Here is a 22835-nt window from a genome sequence, read left to right as displayed (position 1 = left end):
TTTCTGATTAAACTGTCCATCCTTACAGTAAACAGTAAGTAGTTTTTAGTAGTAGTTTGGTGGATTTATCTGCTTTACGGAAAATATGATTGGTGCTCCACTGTTGGCTAAATGTCAAGGTGTGGTTCTCGGGGTTAAGACTACGTTGATATACATATGTCATAAGTTTTTGCATTAACGAAGCATCTTGCGGATCTAATATTACGATATTTCCAGATCTGGCAATTTGACAGAATTAAAAGACAGTACATGGTGTGTGACTTGTCTGCATTTAAGGACTCACACACATAAAAAAATAAAAGAACTGTGAATAAAGTTTAATTTGGACTTTTTACTTGATGATGCTTGCTCAAGAGCCACTTCCTGATTACAAGAATCTATACTCTCACAAGTGGAAAATAACCAAATATCATGTGTTTCACTGGTCTAAGAGGAAATCCATATTTAGATCTTAATACTATAAATGTGAGCTCTTTGTCGGAAACGCAAGACGTTCCTATTGGGTTTCAGGTTCAAACTTATTTCCACAGAAAAATACTATGACTTAAAATGAAAGCAGCCATTGTGCAAACACTTAATCTCTTCAAAATAAACACAAATATTATTCAAATGTTTGACGGGATTAATGTGTATATAGATATTCATATCATTCTCGCCACGCCATATAGACTTAAGGCTTCATCCACTATATGTTTAAGTAAAAGCCTCTACCAGCTCAGTGTCTAACTGTCTACACTAAAAAATGGCTGCTTAGTTGCATGTATTATTTTTATATAACTGTGTGAAATAGCTGACTGTGTTTCATCCAGATTCACATCAGCTCACCACCCAGTGTGTGAGTCTCGCTCCCTGGGGAGTTTCTCTACTCCTCTCCTTCCTCTTTTATCCCCTATTTTCTTGTGTATGTAAACAGAAGTAAAGCATTTTGGGCTCCAAGGCACAGCATGATGATCAAACAGTGTGCACAATCAATGACTTTGAAGAGATCTAACATCCCTTATAAATGTATTTCACACAGAAGGAACAGCAGAAATGAAGAAATTCACTTCTGGAGCCAATGGCCACATGATTTCTGTCTTTAGACTGAGCAAGGGGGAAAAAAACGGAGAGCAAAGTTTAAAAAAGGAAAGACTTTTTCTTGCACATTGCAGTGCTAGCTCCTTGTGAGTCTTTGATTACATGGCCGAGCGACTCAAGGCCTGTAAGCTTTAGAGCAGGGAGGAGTCAGCGAGAAAGAAGAGGAGCTCGGAGAAGTTTCACTAGTGTATGTCTCGTGTCTCAGATGTAAAATGTTCTCATCGAGTCTGATTTCGTACAGCCTAACAGAAGCCAACTAGACAAAAGACACCTGGAAGCCTCAGTGTGTGTTAACATCACCATTTTCTTTCATTTCTCTGTCTGTTGATATGGAGTTAAACTGTGAATTTGATAACAGCCATGTATTAAGCATGTATCTAAAAGCCTAATATGTCAAAACTCACACACAAAAACTTCACACATAAGCTAAACACTCTTCAGTTTCATAAGTCAGAGGGTTTAAACACTTCACAGCAAAAGCAAGTGAAGATTAGATGAGAGAAGACTTCCTGTTCTTGGTGGCGTAGCTGAAATGAAGCTTCCTGTCACCAAGTGTTAAGGTAAAGGCAGGCTTGTGACATCACTTTGACTTGCTTGACTTGAAACCAGAGGCGAGAGTTAGGGTTTGGGGAACAAGACCAGGAAGCTGCGTCCACTGATAAGACAGAAAACATATGTAGTTTAAAATAACGTGTTTTTTAAAAACCTTATTTCTCTCTTAGAATTAAGTTTAGCTTCGGTTTTCCGTGTGAATATCTGCCTGTTGGTCCCCACTAGGACTATACTGTATGGTGTGTGGCCGTACACACCCTAACTCCTGGATATGGCAGGTCTCTGGGGTCTCAAGATCCTGCTGCTCTGTGCTGGGATCATCGGTTTGGTAAACTGTAAGTAACTATCTTTTTGTTCTTTAGGCATTAAAGGAAAAGAAATGGTGTTTTATGAAGTTGTTTCCTTGTGTCTTTCATGTGAAAGTCTTCAAGAAGAAAAAATATCTGAAAATGATACAAAACATGAGTGATAGCCAACTGTAGGTGACGTCTTTTATTCTAAACTCCTAACTTTGCTGTTTTTGAAAATGTAGCATATGATTGATCTTGTTTATGAGAACATGTAAATGCTTTCCATGCCTCAGATAGAGACATGAATCTGTCAGAGCAAACGCTTGACAATTTGCTCCTTTGTTTTTAACTAGAAAACATCACCACACAAAATAAAATAATTTAAATTAAAAACTGAGGGCAGAAATGACAAGCTACAGTATATCATGTCTTTGAGCTGCGCCTCCGTTTGTGCTACTTCACGTTTGTTAAACTTTCCAAACCCAAGAACACAAGACATTACAGCGCACACTTGTGATGTGAGAAGCTAAAAAGTGACAGGTTTGTGAGCCCCTTTGGCAAAAGAATAAACAGTTATGTTCAATCAAAGACGGTTGTTAATAAGAATACTCTCTTTAAAACGTGTTCTTTCATTTGGTACAATGCTATGGGAATTTTTGCAATTTCTGTTCTGCTTGACATTGTGTGTGTGTGTGTGTGTGTGTGTGTGTGTGTGTGTGTGTGTGTGTGTGTGTGTGTGTGTGTGTGTGTGTGTGTGTGTGTGTGTGTGTGTGTGTGTGTGTGCGTGTGTGAGTGTGTGAGTGTGTGAGTGCAAGTGTGTGTATGTGGGTGGGGGGGTTATGTCTGTCAGAGATGAGAGGATTTTTCAGGGTGTGTCCCTGCAAGCTCTTCACTTCAACCCTAGAGGCTGTGGGTGTTATGATACACATCTGAGTGTGTGTGTCTGTATGTGGGGTTGTGTGTGTGTGTGTGAGGGAGTGCATGCGTGCATGCATATATGCGTGTGTTAAGTCAGACCCACCTTACTGCCTCTTGCATCACTCAGAGTTCTGCTACTGTTCAGCACATCAAATAAATTCTGCTATTTTCCGCTAGGATGTCTGTACACATGGGCTGAAATAAACCAGTCACTCTGTTTATTTCACTCTGCTGTCCGTAATGTCAGTCAGGGTCAGTATTTGTCATTTGTTTCTAACATACAGTCCTTCTTAGCTAGTGTGTAAGGTGAGTCATCATGGTACACCCCATCAACATTTCGGCGTTTCTTATACAGTATATATATGTCTTCATTTTTTGCATCGATTGCGTTTTCAATTGGTCGAGCATCGTTTTTTTATAATTAAAACACTTCACCGTAAGTAGCAATAGTTTATAATAGCTATGAGGCTATGTCTGAAATCATTTTGTATTTATTTAGTCATCTTAACATAATAGCATACAGCCAGTGGTGGATAGTAACTAAATACAGTTACTCACTTTAGTACCATTCTGATGTACTTTATTTTATGGTTACAGATAACACTTTTACAGTGTTTGGCTTTTAGTGGTAATGGAGTGTTTTTACAGATGTGGTATTGCTTTAGTACTTTTACCCAGTGCAGAAAGAATAATTCAGATACTTTACTTAAGTAAAATTAGACAGTTAGAAAATATTCCACTACAAGTCCAACATTAAAATCCTACTCAAGTAAAACTATATCAGCTGAATGTCCTTAAAGTATCAAAATCATAGCATGCTGGTTCTGTATAAAAGTGGCCCTTGTGAGGGAAGTGAATACTTTTGACATGCAATGCATATTTGTATAACATGTATCCATTACATGTTGTTTTACCACAATAATATATAATATAAATGTGAGAAGATCTCCCAACACACACAATATTCAGCGTAACATCCAATTCAAAACTTTGCTCAATTTGTCCTTCTTTGCTACTTTATCCTTATGTTTCTTAAAGATCACATGGGCACCAAATTTCCCCATGGGGATGAATAAAGTATTTTCTATCTATCTATCTACCTATCTATCTATCTATCTATCTATCTATCTATCTATCTATCTATCTATCTATCTATCTATCTATCTATCTATCTATCTAAATTAATTAATTTAAATTAACTGGGTGAGAGCAACTGTGGCCCATCAAGATGCAAAAGTATCAAGCTTTCTGTAGCTGCAGGACAGAGTTGTGTGATTAAAATGTTGACCACTTCCGTGTTCCATTCTGAGTTGCCTTCATTTCCTGGCAGAGACAGAGCACAAGTATAGGCCTTGAGAACTCATGAAAAATAGGGGAAGTGCTTTGCCAAAATGAAGAAGTGAGGTCAGAAATGTTAAGCATGCTGCACAATTTAAGCTGTGTTGGAGGTGAGCTTGCCAATGCAAAATAGGAGAAGAAAGTGGAGGCAGATAAAAGGAAACTGATGGTGAACACTGATAGAGAGAAAACTGATGCATGAGAGAGAGATCACTGTGTCGGTTTCTTTACCAAATGTCTGTAAAGTAAATGGATTCAGGGACAGGCGTGTGGGGGCATTTGAGCTCTTATTTTCACACTAAACTCTGCTGTCAATTTTTGCTCAATTTTCTTCTCGTCGCCCCGTCTCCCTTCCTCTATTTCACGTTCTTTCTCTGTCAAACGGGCCGGGGTTAGAGTATCACACCTTTGTTTCACACTCAGCCCTGAAAACACTGAATAAGAAAGTCCCCAAACGACCAAGGAGGCTTCACTTAAAACTAGTTTTAAAAACAACTTCAAAACTTAAGCTGTGGCTGAAACAAACTTAGTTATGAGCAAATATTTACTCATCAGCTACTTGAAATATTCATAGAGCACGATTGCATCTCTCAAACCTTTCACTGAAACAATTCAAACAGTCACCACAAAGTATAAGGTGGTAAAATGTCAGAGTGCAGAGAGCATGCATCTCTGCTCGATATAGTGAAACAAGAGCGCGCCAAACCACATCCTGAGACTCATTGTTGGACTGCCCCCCCCCATAAACTCATTACTCATTGCTCACTGCTATTATTATAAAGAACAAATGGACAAAACAGCTAAAACGTGTTTACAGTAAATCCATTCTTAAAATCAGGATTGTAGTGCACGCACAGCCAAACTCAATTCACAAGCCTTTTTTTATTACAAGGTTTGATACTAACATAATCTAATAACAAAATACAGAGTTTGAAAAGCACAAAAACAATGAATTTATGAACATGTAAATACTTTTTGTTCATACTGAGTGCACACAGCTTAACTATTATTTTAAACAATATAAGTTGACGCTGACATTTCTAATCACTAAGAACAAGTAAGTGTAGGATTGTTCTAGGTTTCATTGCAAAGCAGGAAACAGTGGTTTGCCTTCTGAAATAGCAAGTGTGGCTCTTTGCTGCATTGCCATAGCAACCAGGTTGTACAGCGCTGCCTCATGGAGAACTAAAGATGAAAATGGTCGCTTTCCTCTTTTTTGACCTGATAATGCTTTGGTGCTGCAAGAAAGAGTTTTATCTGTCAGATAAAGTGAGCACTTTACATAAAGAACACGCACACAACAATCATAGTTTGTTGATGTTTTTTGTTTCTTTTTTCTTTATTTGCATATTCTATGCACTACACTGTACTCTTTTGTGACAAAAAGCTAAAATGATTTAGACATTTTCTCTATTTACAGGCCAAGGTGGAGATCCACCTGCAAAACCAGCAGCTCAAACACCAACTGCAAATACAACAAGTGAGTGGCAATACATAAATATAACATTCAACTGCTTTATAATGAATAAAAAGGTTAATTCGTAGTTGCGTGCTGCTTGTGCAATACCTTCACCTCAGCCTCCTCTACCTCTCACTCTCTCTCACTGTCTCATCTCTTCATGGATGCAGCAGCCCCAGAGCCAGCAGAAAAGCAGGGAATGAATTAGCTCTTCAAATTGAAATAAAGTGCTCTATGCACAATGAGTGACATAAATATCTATATTTCTCACTCTTATTAAGTAGTTTGGTTGACATTGGCCTCCATATTAGTGACCTGGCTCACCCAAGGTTTTAATTGCAGACGTCACTTAACAATTCCGAAGCTAACTACATGTGGAAACCTAACAATTAGCAATCCTTTGGTAGAGGAATGTGGGGCCACAGTTATCCTCACGTGTACATTACATGTGTGCGTTACATTACATGTAATGTAACGCACCAAAGGCACGTGTCATATCCACTGCGCCATCACCACCCCAGTGTATGCATGTATAAAACATGTATATTGCCCTACTGTAGTTTGTGCTCATTTCAGAACATTATACTTTGCCGAAGCAGTATTAAACGCTAACGCTGAACATGTATGGTGTGCAACTGATCTGCAATGGTGATTAATTATTGCTTTTAAACTGAGCTAAAGCATACCAACTATAACTGGGTTTATAGAATTTATACTTTTGAGGGGCTAAAATTAGACCCTCCAATAATGGGAAAATATCCCAATGAGGGTACATAGTGTTTGTGCATATTATATTGATTAAGTCATATACAATAATTCCTTGCTTGTTCACCCAATGCAACGTATTCATGTTTTTTTGCTTCTGTGTCTGAAGTGCCTGCAAAGTGAGTTAAGAACAAGCCAGATGTCTATACTGATGTTACTCTACAGGTTGTTTGTCAAGTTATACTGTATCTGAACAGGGATAGGATGGAAAACATTTAACGTGACATTCTCTGGAAAATTTGAAAAAACGTGTTTCTGTCTTATCCACTGATCCTGGCTTTATAGAAGTAAACTGTCCTGAGTTTGAGTGCGAAAGCTATAGAAACTTGTCATCAAAGTTAAGGTGCTCAAACTTGTCTTTCAAATCAGGCTGAGTCCTCATCAACTGTGGTTTAATAATAGTCATTGTATTGACTCTGTGAAGAAGTTAAGCTAGGTAGGTTGATGCACCGCTACAGGTAATGCTTACTCCAACTCCATTTCCACTATTCTAGCTGCAGAGTCCTACTGAGGACGTCCAGCTGATACTGACTTTCCTTCTCTGAATATAAATGTGCTCTGTGCAGTGCTACTATGGCCTTATTACCTCTTCTTTTCTTGTTAAAACAAAGATATAGATAAATGAGGGGAAGGATTGACATGTCGCAACAGCACCTTTGTAACAAAAAGAAACCGGATTTAAGGGGTCATGATCATTTACGTGTAGCACCCTTGATGAAGAAGCAATTAGCATTGTGATATTGTGTTTGGCCTGAATTTTGTTTTCTTGAAACACGTGTTTCAGCACTCTCACCTCCACGCACCACCCAAAATTCCACTTTACCTTCAGCAACCAGCTTATTGGTCACCACCTCAACTCCACGCACCATGACAACAACTACTGTCATGTCTTCAGACGCCCAAACAACTGCCCACAAACTTCCACTCACCCCGCCAACCCTCACCTCAAACTCCTCAATTCAAGCACTCAACGCAACTACCATGTCTGGTAATGTATTTAGCCTCAGTTTACAGTTTTACTGGAAACATCATCGTTGCATCCAGCGTAGTATTGCTGACACAATATATGCATTATATCAGGTAAGACTATTGGCACTAAAGTATTTCTACTTGAAGGTGACCTCCAGCTTTCTTTCCATCTCACAGCCACTTCTGCTCCTCCTGCAAGCACCTCACCCTCACCTTCACCCTCAACCTTACCCACACCCTCAACCTCAACCACACCAAGCAAGCCATTAGACTCTCAGGCAAACACCACTCAATCCCAGTCTTTACCTCCAACCACCATGTCCAACACCACAGTGACTGCCACCAAAGGTTGGAATTTTCTCCTTTAAAAGTTCTCCATTTGTTCTGTGATTAGACTGTGTTAGTATAGACGACAGTTACTAACACTAGCACTGCTAAGGAGTGGGTTACAAGAAATAAAAAATACAGAGACTTGCAAGTTTCTTTGGAAGAGTATTTTAAAGTTTTTTCATCATATATTAATATTGTGTTGTTTTCCTTTTCTAATCTCATTTGATCGTGTTCTCCAGCCACCACACCAGCCCCTCCACAGTGTGAGTATCAGTATTATTTTTCAAGATATGATATTTTATATACTTCATCTTTACACTCATCTCAATAAACAAAAGTAAGTAATTATATTGGTGTCCAGTATTTCTCTCCAGCTATTAAAGTAGATTTATACGGGGAGTGTCCAGAGTGTTTGTAATCTAAGGAGTACGTTCAACATCTACATGGAGAACCTGTCTGAAATTCAAAGATCATCATGTGGTTTATATTAACTAGAAGATAACTTAGTGATGTACTGTAGTTTATAACTCTGTTGATTTTGTGTGCAGGTTCTTACACTGTCAACGCCATCACGTTTGGCTTCCAAATTGACATGAAGAACTCTACCACTGGAAACTACACAATAAAGATTAAAGAAAAGGGACGACCAAAGACTGAAGAAATGTTCACCGTTCATTTCTTCATTCAAAACTCACCACATGAAATCAAAGACCTGAAGCCCTGTACTGAATATGAACTTAATGTGGCATTTATTGATAGTGCTGGCAAAGAAACATCCTGTAACAGCACTGAAAAGAAAACTTGGACAAATGGAATAAGTGAGTAAAGATAATGTATACTGTTGAATTTCATCTTACTTTCTTTTAAATTTAAGAAATGAGACAGACAGATTTAATTTAACTTGTGTTTTTCAGGTGATGGTGACATTACAGATGAAAGCTGCATACCTAGATACGTTTGTTACCATAGTGGTTGGGACATCAGCTCTTCTCTAATTTCATCAAATAATATTACAGCTGAGAAATGCACAAATGAAAGTAAAGTGTTTTGTATCAAACCTGGTTACAATGACATTTGCACAAATTTGACTACAACCATCACTTCAGAAACGTGTTCCGATTATTACCTCAACAGAAGCATCACTCTTGGTATGTACAGTAGAGTCCTCACGTATTTTGAATTACATGTGGTGCAAACCTTATTTCATCATGTTTACTGTATATGCTGCTTTCTTTTTTCACAGATTTCTTAGAGCCTAGTGAAATAAAACAGCCAAATCCAAATCATCTTCCTGCAATAAAACCAAAATTACCTGTAAACTGCAGCCATCTCACTATTGATTACACCTGTCAGGGTAAGTAGAAATACTAGAAGTAAAGAGATTTTATCTGTCACCAACATTATGAATGGAATTATACGGGAATAGGTAGAGGCAATTTGCCACATAAGATGCTCACACTGTGGTTAGAGTAACAGAAACGACGATGAAAATCAGTTTTACTTTAAACTGAATCACAATCGTCTTTTGGTGTAAGAGGAAGTCAAGGAAATGCTTTGTGCACTCTGTGAGTCAGTTGAATAGCATATTTATTTTTGTATTTATTTACTTTAAAGTGTCCACATTGGAATCTAAAACCAAAAGATAAGTGCTCATTAGTACCAAGATAGAAATGCTGATGAAGAAATGCTGACATCCTTGTGTCTCCTCAGAAAATGGAAAACCCAATGACACCAAGGAACTGTCTGAGCTGGAGCCCTTCACAGACTACAGCTGTACTGGTCAGATCAAGGAACACAACGTCACCATTAAAAAATCTTTCAAGTTCAAGGTTGACTGTGGTATGCTAATATTCATTTTACCTCAGTGCAATAATACAAAAGATAAAGATAACTGCTCCAGATCCTCAGTTCAATGTTACAGATTTATGATGTGTTCCAACAGATCTTAAATTAAACATAGAGAATAATGCAAGCAATACCTCCATTCATCTGAAATGGAGCACGACCAGTAAGAATTGTCAAGATGTCCTTCCTAATCTAAAGAAGCTTTCTTACAACTGCAGTTGTACTCCAACTGCCTCAAATCAGAAACACAGAAATACAAGTAAGTACAGTTATTTAAAATAACTTTGCAGTAATGCACTTTTGGAGATTATTTACTGGTCAGTTAACCTAAATAATGAAATATACTGTGGACAATTGAATCATCCACTGTGCTACATGCTAACACTTTAGCATGCTACGTGATGCTAGGTGTAGATAACCTGAGATTGGTGATGTGACATGACATGAAATATGATACATAAATAACATTGGATTGTCAGAGTTTGATATCCTTGTTTCCATAAGAAGTAAACAAGGTCAACAAATGTTAACAGCTAAAAATTGCTGCATGGTAAATGATTAGCACCTGGTTGTTATCTTAATATCCTTTATTAGTCCCACAGCAGGGGATTGATTGATTTTGTTTAATTTCATTTCCATTTTATTGTCACTAAATGGGAAAGTTGTCTTTGTTGTCTTGTTATTAATGTTACTACTTGTTGCTAATGAAACTATGTTGCATTTCAAGCTAAAAATCTACCATCAGGAGGAACATGTAACATTACTGGACTGGAACCATTCAAAGAATATACCTGTGAAGTCCAACCCATATACAACAACAAGGAAGTTTCCAAACCTCAGACAATTAGACAGAAGACTGCGATTGGAAGTAAGTGTCTAAAAATGTTTATTTCGGGTGCCCTTCTGGTGCCCCCCCATGCATGCAGCTGGTGCCCTTTTTGTTCCACCACTGACAGTCAACAGGTTGACTAAGGTTGTGTTTTTCACATATTGTTAAATATCCAGATCGGACAACTGTGTGTAAAGTAAACATTTTTATGAAACACCACCGTTTAAACATCATATAGTGTTAGAACTGTTTCAGTCTGTGAGGCGCTGTGACTCTTGTACAAGAAATGTAGTTACTAAATGAGATTTGAATTTGGAACATTAATCCAAGATTTACTATTATCATTTATTTAGTTATTATTTAAGCTAATTATAGTAATTTTAATTTTAGATGTTATTTGTTCTATTCATCATCATTATATAAATTATGTAATTGATCCGATTGTTTATTTATTTAGTCTTTTATTTAACAGATGGCGTTAAATGCTGATAATTATTCCTTGATATCAAAACACCTCATGAAGGCCTACAATATAGGAACATTGCTCTTCAAGTCATTATAATGAATAATGAATAAATGTCAATGTTGCTCCAATCTTGAAGTACAGTGGTTATTGTCCGTGTTATTCTCTTTTACTAGGTGAGAAATCTACCAACTTTTTTTTTAAATACTTGTTCTTCTTATAATTATATTGTTTCCTGCTTTAACACCTACAGTTTCCTTTTCATGTTCATAGCTTCATTGTAAGAATGACTCAATTGTTCTATATGTGAAGTACATTTCCAGGATAAGACTGACATCGTGCCCAATGTCAGGAATTAGTAGGAGCAAATTACACATCCAGCTAATTTAAATTGTTCCAGTTGTACTGTATTGTGTGTACCGTTAACTTAATTTAATATTGTATGTGGAGTTTTCTTTTGCTAGGTGCAAATGTTCCACCAAAACAAGTGCCTTCCCGAAACATTTTTGCAGAGCCACCGTTGCTGCGTCCAGGGCTTAGCGCTGCCCAATGCGATTGTGATCGGTTTAAAGAAATGCCCTGTGGAGATAAGTCGGGCAATGTGAGATTGGTTTAAATTGAACTAAAAAGTAGAATTTAAAGTTGCTATTTGTAACTTTCAGTTTGTGTTGATTCTAGCGGCCGCTTTTGACAAACAGAGAAGTGTTTTAAGCATTGTTGAATTTCAAGTGTTGCATACGGTAACTTAGCCTACTTTGGATGTATTGTGAGCTAAACCAGGTATCACTGTCATGAGCCAAATCGTTAAGAGTTTATTGTAGCAACTAAAGTAATAATAATATTGATAACTTAGATTTATAAAGCGCATTTCATGAAACCCAAGGACACTTTACACAAGTACAGGAGGACAAGGGAAATGAAAAAAAGGTGGGCCAACACAAACACAGACTGAAAATAAATTAAAACCGGGCATTAACTAAATAGTTGGCTACTGACTCACAACCAAATTGCACATTGTAAAGTTATTTTTTGAATGAAATACCACAGCAGATAACATCTACAATTCAAGTAAAATACAATTAAGCCTATATAAAGAAATCTCCTGCTACCTTTTAGTTTTCTGGATACTCACTAACACAGGCTTTTTCTGAGTCATACCGAAATCTATGACCCATCACAATGTGCTACTGTAGAGTCAGTCTACCTGCCATAAATCATTTTGTGACTTCAAAAACTATATAAAAAATAGAATTCTGTTCACTGTAGTCTCGCTTGCTGTTACAGCTCATTTATGATCATCAGATGACAAAATGACAGTCTCAGAAACATTTAAAAGTTACAGATAGTTACTTTAAAAGCTGTCATTGTTCATCATTTAACAATTTATAAAAATATAGAATAATAAGTAATTTGCTGATCTTTTTTTACTTTGAGTTTACAATGAATACTTTTCAATGCAAATTAAATTTATTTTGCTTTTCACATTTTGTTTTTATATATTTTCTGACAACCAGGACAATCAATACAGCAACCCACTAATAATGCTAATCAGTGTTTAAACTCCTGTTATAGCAAAATAAAATGTCAATGTAAGTGTGGGAAAGCATAAAGTGTTGTATCTAAATGAAAATGTTTTGTTTTTCTTCACTCTCTTACAGCACCAAAGAAAATAAATACACTGACGGTGAAAGTTCCAGAGAATAACGTGATAACAGTAGCCTGTGATTATAGAGAAGTCAAGTTTAACGGACCTCCGGGACCCATCAATGCACATCTTCTTTATAATGGTATCACTCAGGAGAAGCTGACAAACAATAAATGCGAATTTGAATTCGAAGATCTAAGCTACTCAACGGAATACGAAGTAAAGGTTTGTGTAATCCTAATTTTTGGTTTCACAATCTGATTATAACTTTATTCCTTCATATGTTCCTGCAACTCAAATTATGAATTTTCTTTGGTGGAAGTATTCTCTGGGCTCAAAATCGGTCAAACCGTTTGGCTGAATCATGGGTTTTCCTGATCATACTATATTTAGTCTTTGGGGACATGAGACCTTTCTACTTATTTCATGTCCCCAAACACCATATATAGTATGATAAGAAAATGGCTGTATCTCAGAGACAAGCAGCACAATCAGACATTTAGTAACTCAACAAGATGACTATCAAAAACATGCACACATGCAGTGTGAAAACAAATCATATGAAGACATTTAATAAACACAATGTAAGCATTTTCCCTCATATTTTTTAAAATCCTGACTTTGACTATTGATATGAGTGTTTTGTCATGTAATCTAAACATTTTAAAGTTGTACTGTTAGATACTTGCCCAGAGTATTTCTGTAGCAGAAACTTTAGACCAATCAGAACAAATGTTGTGGCATTTTTCCTTATCGTTCTAAATATCGTATTTGGGCACAAGTTAAGTGATTTTTTGTGTTTTCAGGTGACTGCTTTCAACGGAAGATTTCACAGCGACCCCAAGACAGAATCCGTTACCACTCGCTGTATGTGCCGTTTATTTATTACCACAAATTGTCTCATTGTCCTCTTAAATCCTTTGACACATTTTATTTTGTACACACGTCCACATATACATTGCATCTTTAACATAAATGCCAACACTTGATATTATTTTCCCATTATTCTACAGATAATGACAAAGCTGTCATTGGGTTTCTGGTCTTCCTCATCATCGTCGTGTCTGTGGCTCTGCTTTTGGTCGTCTACAAGATTTACATTCTGAAGCGCACAAACTCCCAGTAAGGTTCCGTCTGCATCAGTTTGACGGTCACATCGCTTCTGCTTTTTATTATATTTTATTTGTGTGGTTGTTTTATTTTACACAAATAGGCTAGGTGATTCTACTGTTACCACAATACCTTTCATTTATACTACATGAAGAGCACTATTATTGCATTTAGACAGACATATCATTATTACTCATAAAACTCTTTATGTAGGCCTTCTTTTTCCATTCAATATTACATACAATTTAAATTCTTTGAAGACAATCTTCATTGTTTTATTTCTTTTCTTTTTTCCAGTGACCTGGGTGAAAACATGATGCTTATCTCAACAGCAAGTGAGTAAACTTTAGATCTCCTGTTTTTTTCCTTGATTTTGTCTTAAACCAGATGATCATGGCACTCTTTAAGTATGTGATAAATGGCACCCACATGTAACAGCAACTGTTTTTAAAGGATGTATTATGTTATGTTCAAATATGTAGATGTATTCATTTCTTTCTAGTTATATAATTTAGAAACATGTTTCTAGGTAAATAATTCATAAAAACAGAAATATATTCAAATATTTACTATACTGCAATTTGAAATACTGGCAAGTGTTACATTAGTTTTATTACAGTATTACATAGTTTCTGCTGGCTGGTTTGCTGTTGTAGATGATGAGGAGAACCTGCTGCCTGTCGAGCCAATTGCAGCAGAGTTACTGCTGGAAGCATACAAGAGGAAGCTCGCAGATGAAGGAAGACTTTTCCTGCATGAGTTTCAGGTACACTTTATATCTGTGTGTGTTTTTAGGGAACTATATTTTGTATTTATTGGATGGTTGTGCATGCTAAGGGCCACGGCCAATTATAGATTAGAAATAGTGTAATTGGTACTCTAGAATTGCTGCTTGGTCTTTGGCAAATTACATAATTTGTTTCTGCTTTCAGAGCATCCCCAGAATCTTCTCGAGGTACAGCGTGAAAGAGGCCAAAAAGCCCTGCAACGTCCCCAAGAACCGCTACGTGGACATCCTGCCATGTGAGTCTGACATGAGATGAAAGCACTTACTAGATATGTAATGTGTATTTTTAAACAGTAAATCAGTTAGTATAATAACTTGTAACTCGGCTTGTCTGCACTCATAGATTTTGCCATAATGTGTAGACTGTGGCTAGCCTGAAGTGGTCATACTCAGATTCTAGTCAGAATGTTCTTCCCGACCTTGAATGTTGTGGGCGGGGCTAAATTCGGCTGGCATCCAGGCTAGACTGTGGCAGCTATTTCTTTAATATCTCTAGTTGTATTAAACTTTTGTGGGAAATGTTGCAAATTAGTGATGGATTCAAAAGTTTCTACATCAATGTATGATATGCCTATTATATTTCAGGTTCTCTCCCTTAACAGCTTCTTAATTGGATTTCTCATTCATAGGACTGTTAAGGTGTCATCTGCAATATTTTTATTCATCTATTTATTAATTTATTAATTTTCTGTCTTGAACCAGATGATTATAACCGCGTCCAGCTGACCACCGGAAATGGAGAGACAGGATCTGACTACATCAATGCCAGCTTCATTGATGTATGAAAAAGATCATACTACTTTTACTACTACTGCTGCAGTCATAATAATTATCAAACATTATCAAGCTACACACAAAATTAGTCACACACATTAGTCATGTTAAATGGCTACGTTTCGGCCTCATGATCCCTCTCTGACAACACCCCTAATTGAACATTGTCTGTTTTCCTGCTGCAGGGGTACAAGGAATCCAAAAAGTACATTGCAGCTCAAGGTAAAGCAAAGTTATCAAATACTTCACTCACTCACTCAGTACACTTGTGTTATGTTTCTAGTTGATACTAAGTGTGCATGTCTATGTGTACAGTATATACATTCTGTGTGTGTTGTAGGGCCGAAGGACGAGACTGTGAGTGACTTCTGGAGGATGGTCTGGGAGCAGCAGTCCTCTATCATTGTAATGGTAACACGCTGTGAAGAGGGAAACAGGGTAAGAACAGGAGTTTGATCTTTTTTAGTTGACTTTGGTTATAATGTTATAGTGGTAAAAAGTGTCCTTTATGTGACTGCAATAAAAAAATTGCTTCCCATAACTGACTGACTTGAGTCTGTCAGTCACTTAAACAAACTCACATCATAGCTACTCTGTCACATATACTGTATCAGATATGGACAAGCCCAAAATCCACACTCATGTGCAGTCTGTGGTCTGATTTGTTGGAGAATGTTACTGTTTAATCTTTACCAGTCCGCTTTTAACATGCATCAACATGCCGTGTTACTGAAAAATTGGGTTGTCCCTCATCCCCTCTCTCCTCTCTCCTCTCTAATGTTGCGTGCAGGTCAAGTGTGCGCAGTACTGGCCGTCTCCAGACCGGGAGACAGAGATCTTTGCGGAGTTTATAGTGAAGCTGATCTCAGAGGACCACTGTCCAGATTACACCATCCGCCGTCTCAGCCTGACTAATGTGAGTCTCCATAAAAACAATGCTTTTAATGTGTGTCTATGTATAATTGAAGGCCATTATATCTGTCCATCTTTATCTCAATAAATATACTTGATCAAATCATATAATTATATCTGTGTTCATATATGTCTTTGTGCATGTTTGCATATAACCATCTTTGTGTCTGTGTGTGTTTGTGTCTGCAGAAGAGGGAGAAGAACTCAGAGAGGGAGGTGACCCACATCCAGTTCATGAGTTGGCCGGACCACGGCGTCCCAGGGGAGCCACATCTGCTCCTGAAACTGAGGCGGCGTGTCAATGCTTTCAAGAATTTCTTCAGCGGCCCCATCGTTGTTCACTGCAGGTTGGTACACTCCCATTCGAGGTCAGCTGACATTCACTTGTGTTTGTTCCAAATATCAAAATAAACAATGTTTCATTTAACAAAATTGTGCATTTGCTAGTATCTTCCCATCTCCCATTGTTTCCATTCTTCTTCTATGGCATGCCAAACCTGGAAACACATTCTGTGCTATATATCAGAGCTGCATTCATTTCCACTGTACATTTAGTATATATCACAGTAATACCCCTTATTTAACTTATTGGTTTATTGTTCATTCTGTACATTTTTAGATATATATACAGAAGATATCTTTATAAACATGTGCTACTGTTTGCATCAGGGCAGATGCTAAAGAGTATTTAGTTAGTTGTACTTACTGTGTGCAATGGCAGTAAAGTTCATGTTTATATCCATGTTATGCAAAACTGGACTCCTATTAGGGGAAAGTCTGACTGGATCACTTTCTTTGAACATATGACCAAAGTCCTCAGACCCTTTCATACCGACAGTAGGTTTGTTAAAGTCTCTTTTCAGGCACACATCTGAACTTGCTTCATTGCTTCTATGGCTTCTGAATTGAGAAAAACAACTACAACAACAAGTCATTGTGAATCAGGTTGGCTCATCAGGCCATTTCCTGTCTCTATTTGCGTCTAAACTATTGCTTGACTTCCCCTTTACCAAACTTGCCAAAGATAGACATGTTGTATATTAACACAATGTTATTATCTCATGTCTAGCGCGGGAGTCGGCAGGACTGGCACCTACATTGGCATCGATGCCATGATGGAGGGTCTAGAGGCGGAGGGCAGAGTGGACATCTACGGTTACGTAGTCCGACTACGCAGACAGAGGTGTCTAATGGTTCAAGTAGAGGTAAAACATTAATTTAGATCATATTTTAGACACAGTGTGTACTTCCAGGTGTGTGTGTGTGTGTGTCTCATTAGAGCTAAGTTATTTGGCTGAGTGTGTTGACACATGGAAGACATTTGACTCCAGTTCTCAGTGTGTGTAGCCTACTCAAAGTGCAAATACAAATTATTTATCAATTTATTTATTAAAAATCACGACACATCATGAAAGTCTATAATCATTTTGGTGGCGCACTTCAGGTTCTAGCTTGACTTTATCATCAGCTATTACACAATTCATCTTTACAGTATATAGTACACATGGCTAGTTTATTGAGTGTGAGTGTGGCGTGAAACTGTGTTCTCTGGAGGTTGTGCACAGTATGTGTATGAGCAGTACATGCTTTGTGTATATTTGTACATTTAATGCACAACACGACTAACGTTATTGTTTATTCCAACGTCTATCAAGCTGCTGAACCCCAATAGTAAATCTTAGCACAACAGAGCAAAAGTGCAATAAATACACCAGCACTTTTTGCACTTCACACTTTAATTATTACAGTTACTACTTAAGATGTCGTATTGTCTGTACAGTCATATGTGTCCTTCTTTTATGTCCTAAGATGCTTCGTTGATCTTATGTTTATGTTTTTATGCTATGTTGATTTAAGAATGTTTTTTCTGTTACATGTTTGTGTTGTGAAGCAACTATGTCCAAGACAAATTTCCCCTCTGGGAAAATAAAGTGTATTCTATTCTATTCTAACATATTTAGAACGCTAACTGTTTTGATGAAGAACACTTGGAAAGTTGACATAGTACAAAAGCAACATTTTGTTTATTCAACCTAAACCAATCACAGAGAAGGAGACAGATATAACAAGTTTAGGATGAGTTACATAGGGATTTTTAACCTTGTAGAGACCTGAGATGTGGATTGTGTAGCTCAGTAGCAGTTTGTGTATTTGTTCTATCCCCAAACTGTATATCCTTTATTTTTTTAAGTAAATTTGTCCTCACACAGGCCCAGTACATCCTGATTCACCAGGCGTTGCTGGAGCACAATCAGTTTGGAGAGACTGAGTTCACTGTGTCTGAGCTCCACAGCACACTGAGCACGCTCAAACAGAAGAACTCTGGCAATGAACCCACCTTAATGGAGGAGGAGTTTGAGGTATGGCACTTCACAACATTAGTGTTTCAGATCCTTTTAAAATGTGTTTAAAGACATAGTCCTCTCATTTTCCTTTTTCCTGCCCACCTCTTATGATTAATAAGGAAGAAATGACAGATGTTAAAAGTCTTTGTTTTGCAATTCAGAGACTCCCATCCTATAAAAACTGGAGGACATTCAACACAGGGATCACAGAAGAGAACAAGAAGAAAAATCGCTTTTCATCTATCATCCCATGTAAGTAACGTCTCAGTGGAGGGACAAATAATGGTAACACTTTATAATAGCCATCATTAATAAATGGAAAATTGATAGTTAATTAAACTTGAGTTAATAGTTATTTTACTGTTAACAAACAATGAAATGATAATTTATTATATTTCTGTTGTTTTATCATTTGTGTAATATAAAACAAATGTGTTTATACATTTAGATAGATTAATGGTTAATTATTATTCGTAAATCATCTATTAACATTATTTGGATGGCTAATATACAGTTACAACTTTCTATAGTTACAACTAAGGCTTATAATAATTAGTTAAATATTAATAAGTGGTTTATACCGTAAAGCATCAAGTAACATTAATTTGGACCAAATAAATCATAAAGTGTTACCCAAATTACATTTTACACTATATAATAACAACTATAATATATCTGTGTACGTACACCATGTTTATAGTGTACATGCAGTCATACAGCAGAGTGAATATGTTTAATTTCACTTGTGCCTCAGATGACTACAACCGAGTGCTGCTGAAGGTAGATGAAGGACGTAGTCATGATAGTGACCCCGATGAGGAAGACGAGGATGAGTCATCAGATGAGGAGGATGAGGAGTCCACTCAATACATCAATGCCTCCCACATAGATGTACGTTATTTCACGGACACTTTCAGCAGATTTACTAACCTGTTTCTGCATACCTCCAACATTAACCTCGACGTCCAGTGTTTTGTTAAATTGACTCATGGCAAACTGTGTTCCTGTTGCAGCAGGTGTAATCTCATTAACTCTGAATTACTTCTCATCTTTCATGTAGCCAGTTGAATTTTAAAACTAGTATAATTAAATTTGTACTATTTGTTTGGATTGTGTACAACAATAGACGGATGTGTTTTCTTGCCCACACAGGGATACTGGGGCCCACGCACTTTCATCGCAGCACAGACTCCGCTGCCAGACACCATGGCTGACTTCTGGTTGATGGTTTACCAGAAGAAAGCATCTACTATTGTCATGCTCTCAGACTGCAAAGAGGGAGATCAGGTAGAGTACCATAATGTTGTATACTTTACATATAGAATACACTAAACATGCTCTTGGTGCAAATATGGTAAATGTACTTGTTTTCTTGTGTGTCTTCTTGTTTGCAGGAGTCTGACTGTGTCTACTGGGATAAAGACAAGAAAACATTTGGGGATTTTGAGGTGGAGGTGGCAAGCACGGACACCTCCCCAACTTTCATCAGCCGCAACATGCTGATCCGTCATGTCAAGGTAACACAACAGCAACCTACTCACAAAGTCTGCTCTATTCCCATATTTATCACTATCAGCCTGTGGTGTGACTGGTCATTTCAAGCTGTTTTAAACCCACACCACTCCTGTCAACAGAGGAAAGAGAGTCGGCCGGTGAAACATTTCCAGTTCTTGAAGTGGGCGAGCAGCGATCTTCCGCAGAGTCCTCAAGATCTCACGAACATGATCAAGGACATAAAAAACAGCTCTGGCAGCAGCAAATCACAGAGGAGCATGCCCGTCGTGGTCCACTGCAAGTAAGACAACTTCACAGAAAATGTCCTCTGGAATCTTTAAAGGGCAGTATGTTTATAACCACAACATATCCATAAGAAGCTTTCAGGCCTTTAATCTCTTTTGGAAGACAAAACCTCTTCACTCACTCGAGTTTTGGGGCGGATCCAAGTTGTAATTCCTTGCTCTTAAAGAGCTTGATAAAGGTTACAGCTGATTTGACACCTCTTTAAGCTGTACAGTGGCATGCCTTTTTTTGAATCAAAGTATTTATAGAAAAATACTGTCAGATTTTAATTTAAGCCTTCAACATTTGTCAGAACATATTGGGGGACGCTAGGCTTGTTGCATTCAAACAAATCACCAATCATACAACAATCATTTATTTTTATTTCATAAATAAAAGGTTAATATCTTAATAAAAATAGGTTTACAGTAACAAAGGTTAGCGGTTCAATCAGAGTTGTGGTGTCACCTCATTACAAGGAAGACGTGTATATGGTTCTCTTCTGTGTGGAGTTTGCATGTTCTTGGAAGGGACTAAAGTCACTAAATCATCCATAGATATACACATGATTGTACAATTGGGCCCATATTTCTAAAACTTCTAAGAATTACATTTAAGAATGCTGTAAAGAGACGATATAGGAGTTAAATAAATTCTTAGCTGAGTCAGTGTGAGCAATAAAATACATTAGTAAGCTACACAGCAAAGTGTAAGAGGAAGCTTTCATGATTCCAGTAATCACAGGTATGAACAGAACAGGAGTAGCCAATCAACATATCAAGTTATATTAATTTGTGTGAAATCCTCAACATATCTAGTAGCAATAAACTACAGCAAAATAATATAGTCATATTATCTAAATATATAAATTGGGATGATGCCGCAGCCTGCTATAAACTGAAAAAGGTGTAGTCAACTGTGTGTGTGTGTGTGTGTGTGTGTGTGTGTGTGTGTGTGTGTGTGTGTGTGCGCTCCCTCTCCCCAGTGATGGCTCGTCCCGCTCAGGGATTTTCTGTGCTCTGTGGAACCTGCTGGACAGCGCTGAGACTGAGAAGCTGGTGGATGTTTTCCAGGTGGTCAAAACCCTACGCAAGGAAAGACAAGGGATGCTTTCCAGCCTGGTAAGAAAGAGGAACCCAGTATCTTACTGTTAGCAAAACGTTTCACTGCTTTAATGAGAGTGAAAAGTATTACAACACTTGACTGGTCACTGTCATGGACAGATGATGTTTTTATGTACCTCCTGGTATCTGTTTATAGGTCTATACTGTGGTAGTTTATACCAAGAGATAAATGTTTAACATAATGTATTTTACTTCACCATCACCACGCCTTAAGCTTGTTGAATTGCTGTCAAAAATTGAATTCAGTGTCTTAGATTAGAATGTCATTTTGAAGAATTAAAGGATGAGTGAGCTTTAGTGAGTATTTACAGCAGCAGGACAGTATTTAAATGATTCAAAATAAACTACAGTGCCCATGTTCATCATAATGAAGGAACATATAAAGCAGAGAGACTGTGCGTATCATTAATGTGTTTTTTATAGATTTTGGACAACAACAGATGTCTATGGCACATAGGAATCAGCTGTAGTATATCAAGCTTTGGCAACAGGCAATACTTGTGAGAAGAATACATTAATTGTTTGTTTTGGTCTTTTTGTGGCATTTGTTGCCAATAAGAAAAAATATAGAATATCACTTAATATGTGAGAGTTATGTGATATATATAATATCATTTATCACTCACAGCTTAGCCCAATATCTTTATGGTTCCACTCAAATCTGTCTGTCTTTTACAGGAGCAGTACCAGTTCTTGTACGACGCCCTGGAGGGAGTCTTCCCTTTCCAGAATGGGGAAGTGAAAGCAGTACAGGCCTCTGCAGCTGACTTTGTCCAGGTTGTCAATGAAACCAAAGCAGCAGAGCAGCCAACCGAGGAAACGGCTAAGCAGCCAGTCAGCACTACCACCAATGACCAGCAGGAGGCGGCAGAGAGCAGTCCTCTTGTGGCTGATGGAGGGAAGGAAGACAAAAAAGAGGAGCCTGAAAAAGTTTCCACAGAGACAACACCACTGGAGGACTCCAGCAACAGTGCAACTGTCACTGTGGAGGTCTGAGAGGGCTGGCAGCTGGACAGCTGTGCCTTTTACATTTGGGAATAAGCGCTTCAGCTGAATGCTTTCTTTTAATTACTTTATGAATGTATGAACATTGTTAAGACAGTGTTGTTTTGGTTGAGATTTGTTAAAGAATTTGATCAAATATTTTAATGTCAATGTCCAAAAATATGATTTAAATTAAGTTATAAATATTTTAATAGAAAAGGGTGCAAATATTAAGTTCTGTGAGCAAAGTTTACTAGAAATGCTGTTGTCAAACTAGGGGCCTTGGTAAGAGACATCTCAGAACTACATTTAAAATAGTTGTTTTATATCGCTCTATAAATGCATGTTGAGTTTGAGTTAGTTTTTGCATTTTTATTCTCCCTAAATAAGTGGATGCTATCGAATGTTAACACACACACATATATATATATATAAAAATCTGGCTATTTGTTGTTAAATTCAAAAATTTTTATGTGACACTGTGTCATTTCATTAAAAGAGACTTACAACGAGACTCTTATTTATGTAGTATGAGTATTT

The 22835-nt window shown here is 37.4% G+C and overlaps 1 protein-coding gene across 3 annotated transcripts; it reads left to right on the top strand.

Annotated features, from left to right (window-relative positions):
* Window positions 1-1638: 1638 nt before the first annotated feature.
* On the top strand, window positions 1639-22815 carry ptprc (protein tyrosine phosphatase receptor type C). 3 transcript variants are annotated; one of them, XM_039811356.1, is made up of 32 exons: window positions 1639-1749; window positions 1855-1964; window positions 5596-5655; window positions 7184-7387; window positions 7546-7716; window positions 7938-7961; window positions 8247-8516; window positions 8613-8846; window positions 8942-9052; window positions 9409-9537; window positions 9641-9802; window positions 10271-10411; window positions 12494-12705; window positions 13287-13347; window positions 13494-13602; window positions 13888-13925; window positions 14247-14356; window positions 14523-14613; window positions 15080-15156; window positions 15337-15373; window positions 15492-15589; window positions 15942-16067; window positions 16253-16410; window positions 17133-17268; window positions 18274-18423; window positions 18570-18660; window positions 19163-19299; window positions 19561-19695; window positions 19803-19925; window positions 20043-20203; window positions 21173-21308; window positions 21990-22815. In XM_039811356.1, exons 2-32 carry the CDS (start codon window positions 1901-1903, stop codon window positions 22305-22307), a joined length of 4074 nt encoding a protein of 1357 aa, XP_039667290.1. In that variant the 5' UTR covers window positions 1639-1749; window positions 1855-1900; the 3' UTR covers window positions 22308-22815. The 3 variants fall into 3 exon arrangements, with proteins under 3 accessions (XP_039667290.1, XP_039667291.1, XP_039667292.1); XM_039811357.1 differs by lacking the exon at window positions 7184-7387 and having other exon boundaries at window positions 21990-22307; XM_039811358.1 differs by lacking the exons at window positions 7184-7387; window positions 7546-7716 and having other exon boundaries at window positions 21990-22307.
* The last annotated feature ends 20 nt before the right edge of the window (window positions 22816-22835 follow it).

This window comes from Perca fluviatilis, chromosome 9, assembly GCF_010015445.1.
Source record: "Perca fluviatilis chromosome 9, GENO_Pfluv_1.0, whole genome shotgun sequence".
NCBI lineage: Eukaryota > Metazoa > Chordata > Actinopteri > Perciformes > Percidae > Perca > Perca fluviatilis.
This window is presented reverse-complemented; position numbering and strand designations above follow the sequence as displayed.

Coding starts and splice junctions, on each gene's coding strand:
- ptprc (XM_039811356.1), top strand. CDS start 1,901: ATGGCAGGTCTCTGGGGTCTCAAGATCCTGCTGCTCTGTGCTGGGATC. Junction 7,962..8,246: donor CACACCAGCCCCTCCACAGT/GTGAGTATCAGT, acceptor TTTTGTGTGCAG/GTTCTTACACTGTCAACGCC. Junction 14,357..14,522: donor TTTTCCTGCATGAGTTTCAG/GTACACTTTATA, acceptor TTCTGCTTTCAG/AGCATCCCCAGAATCTTCTC.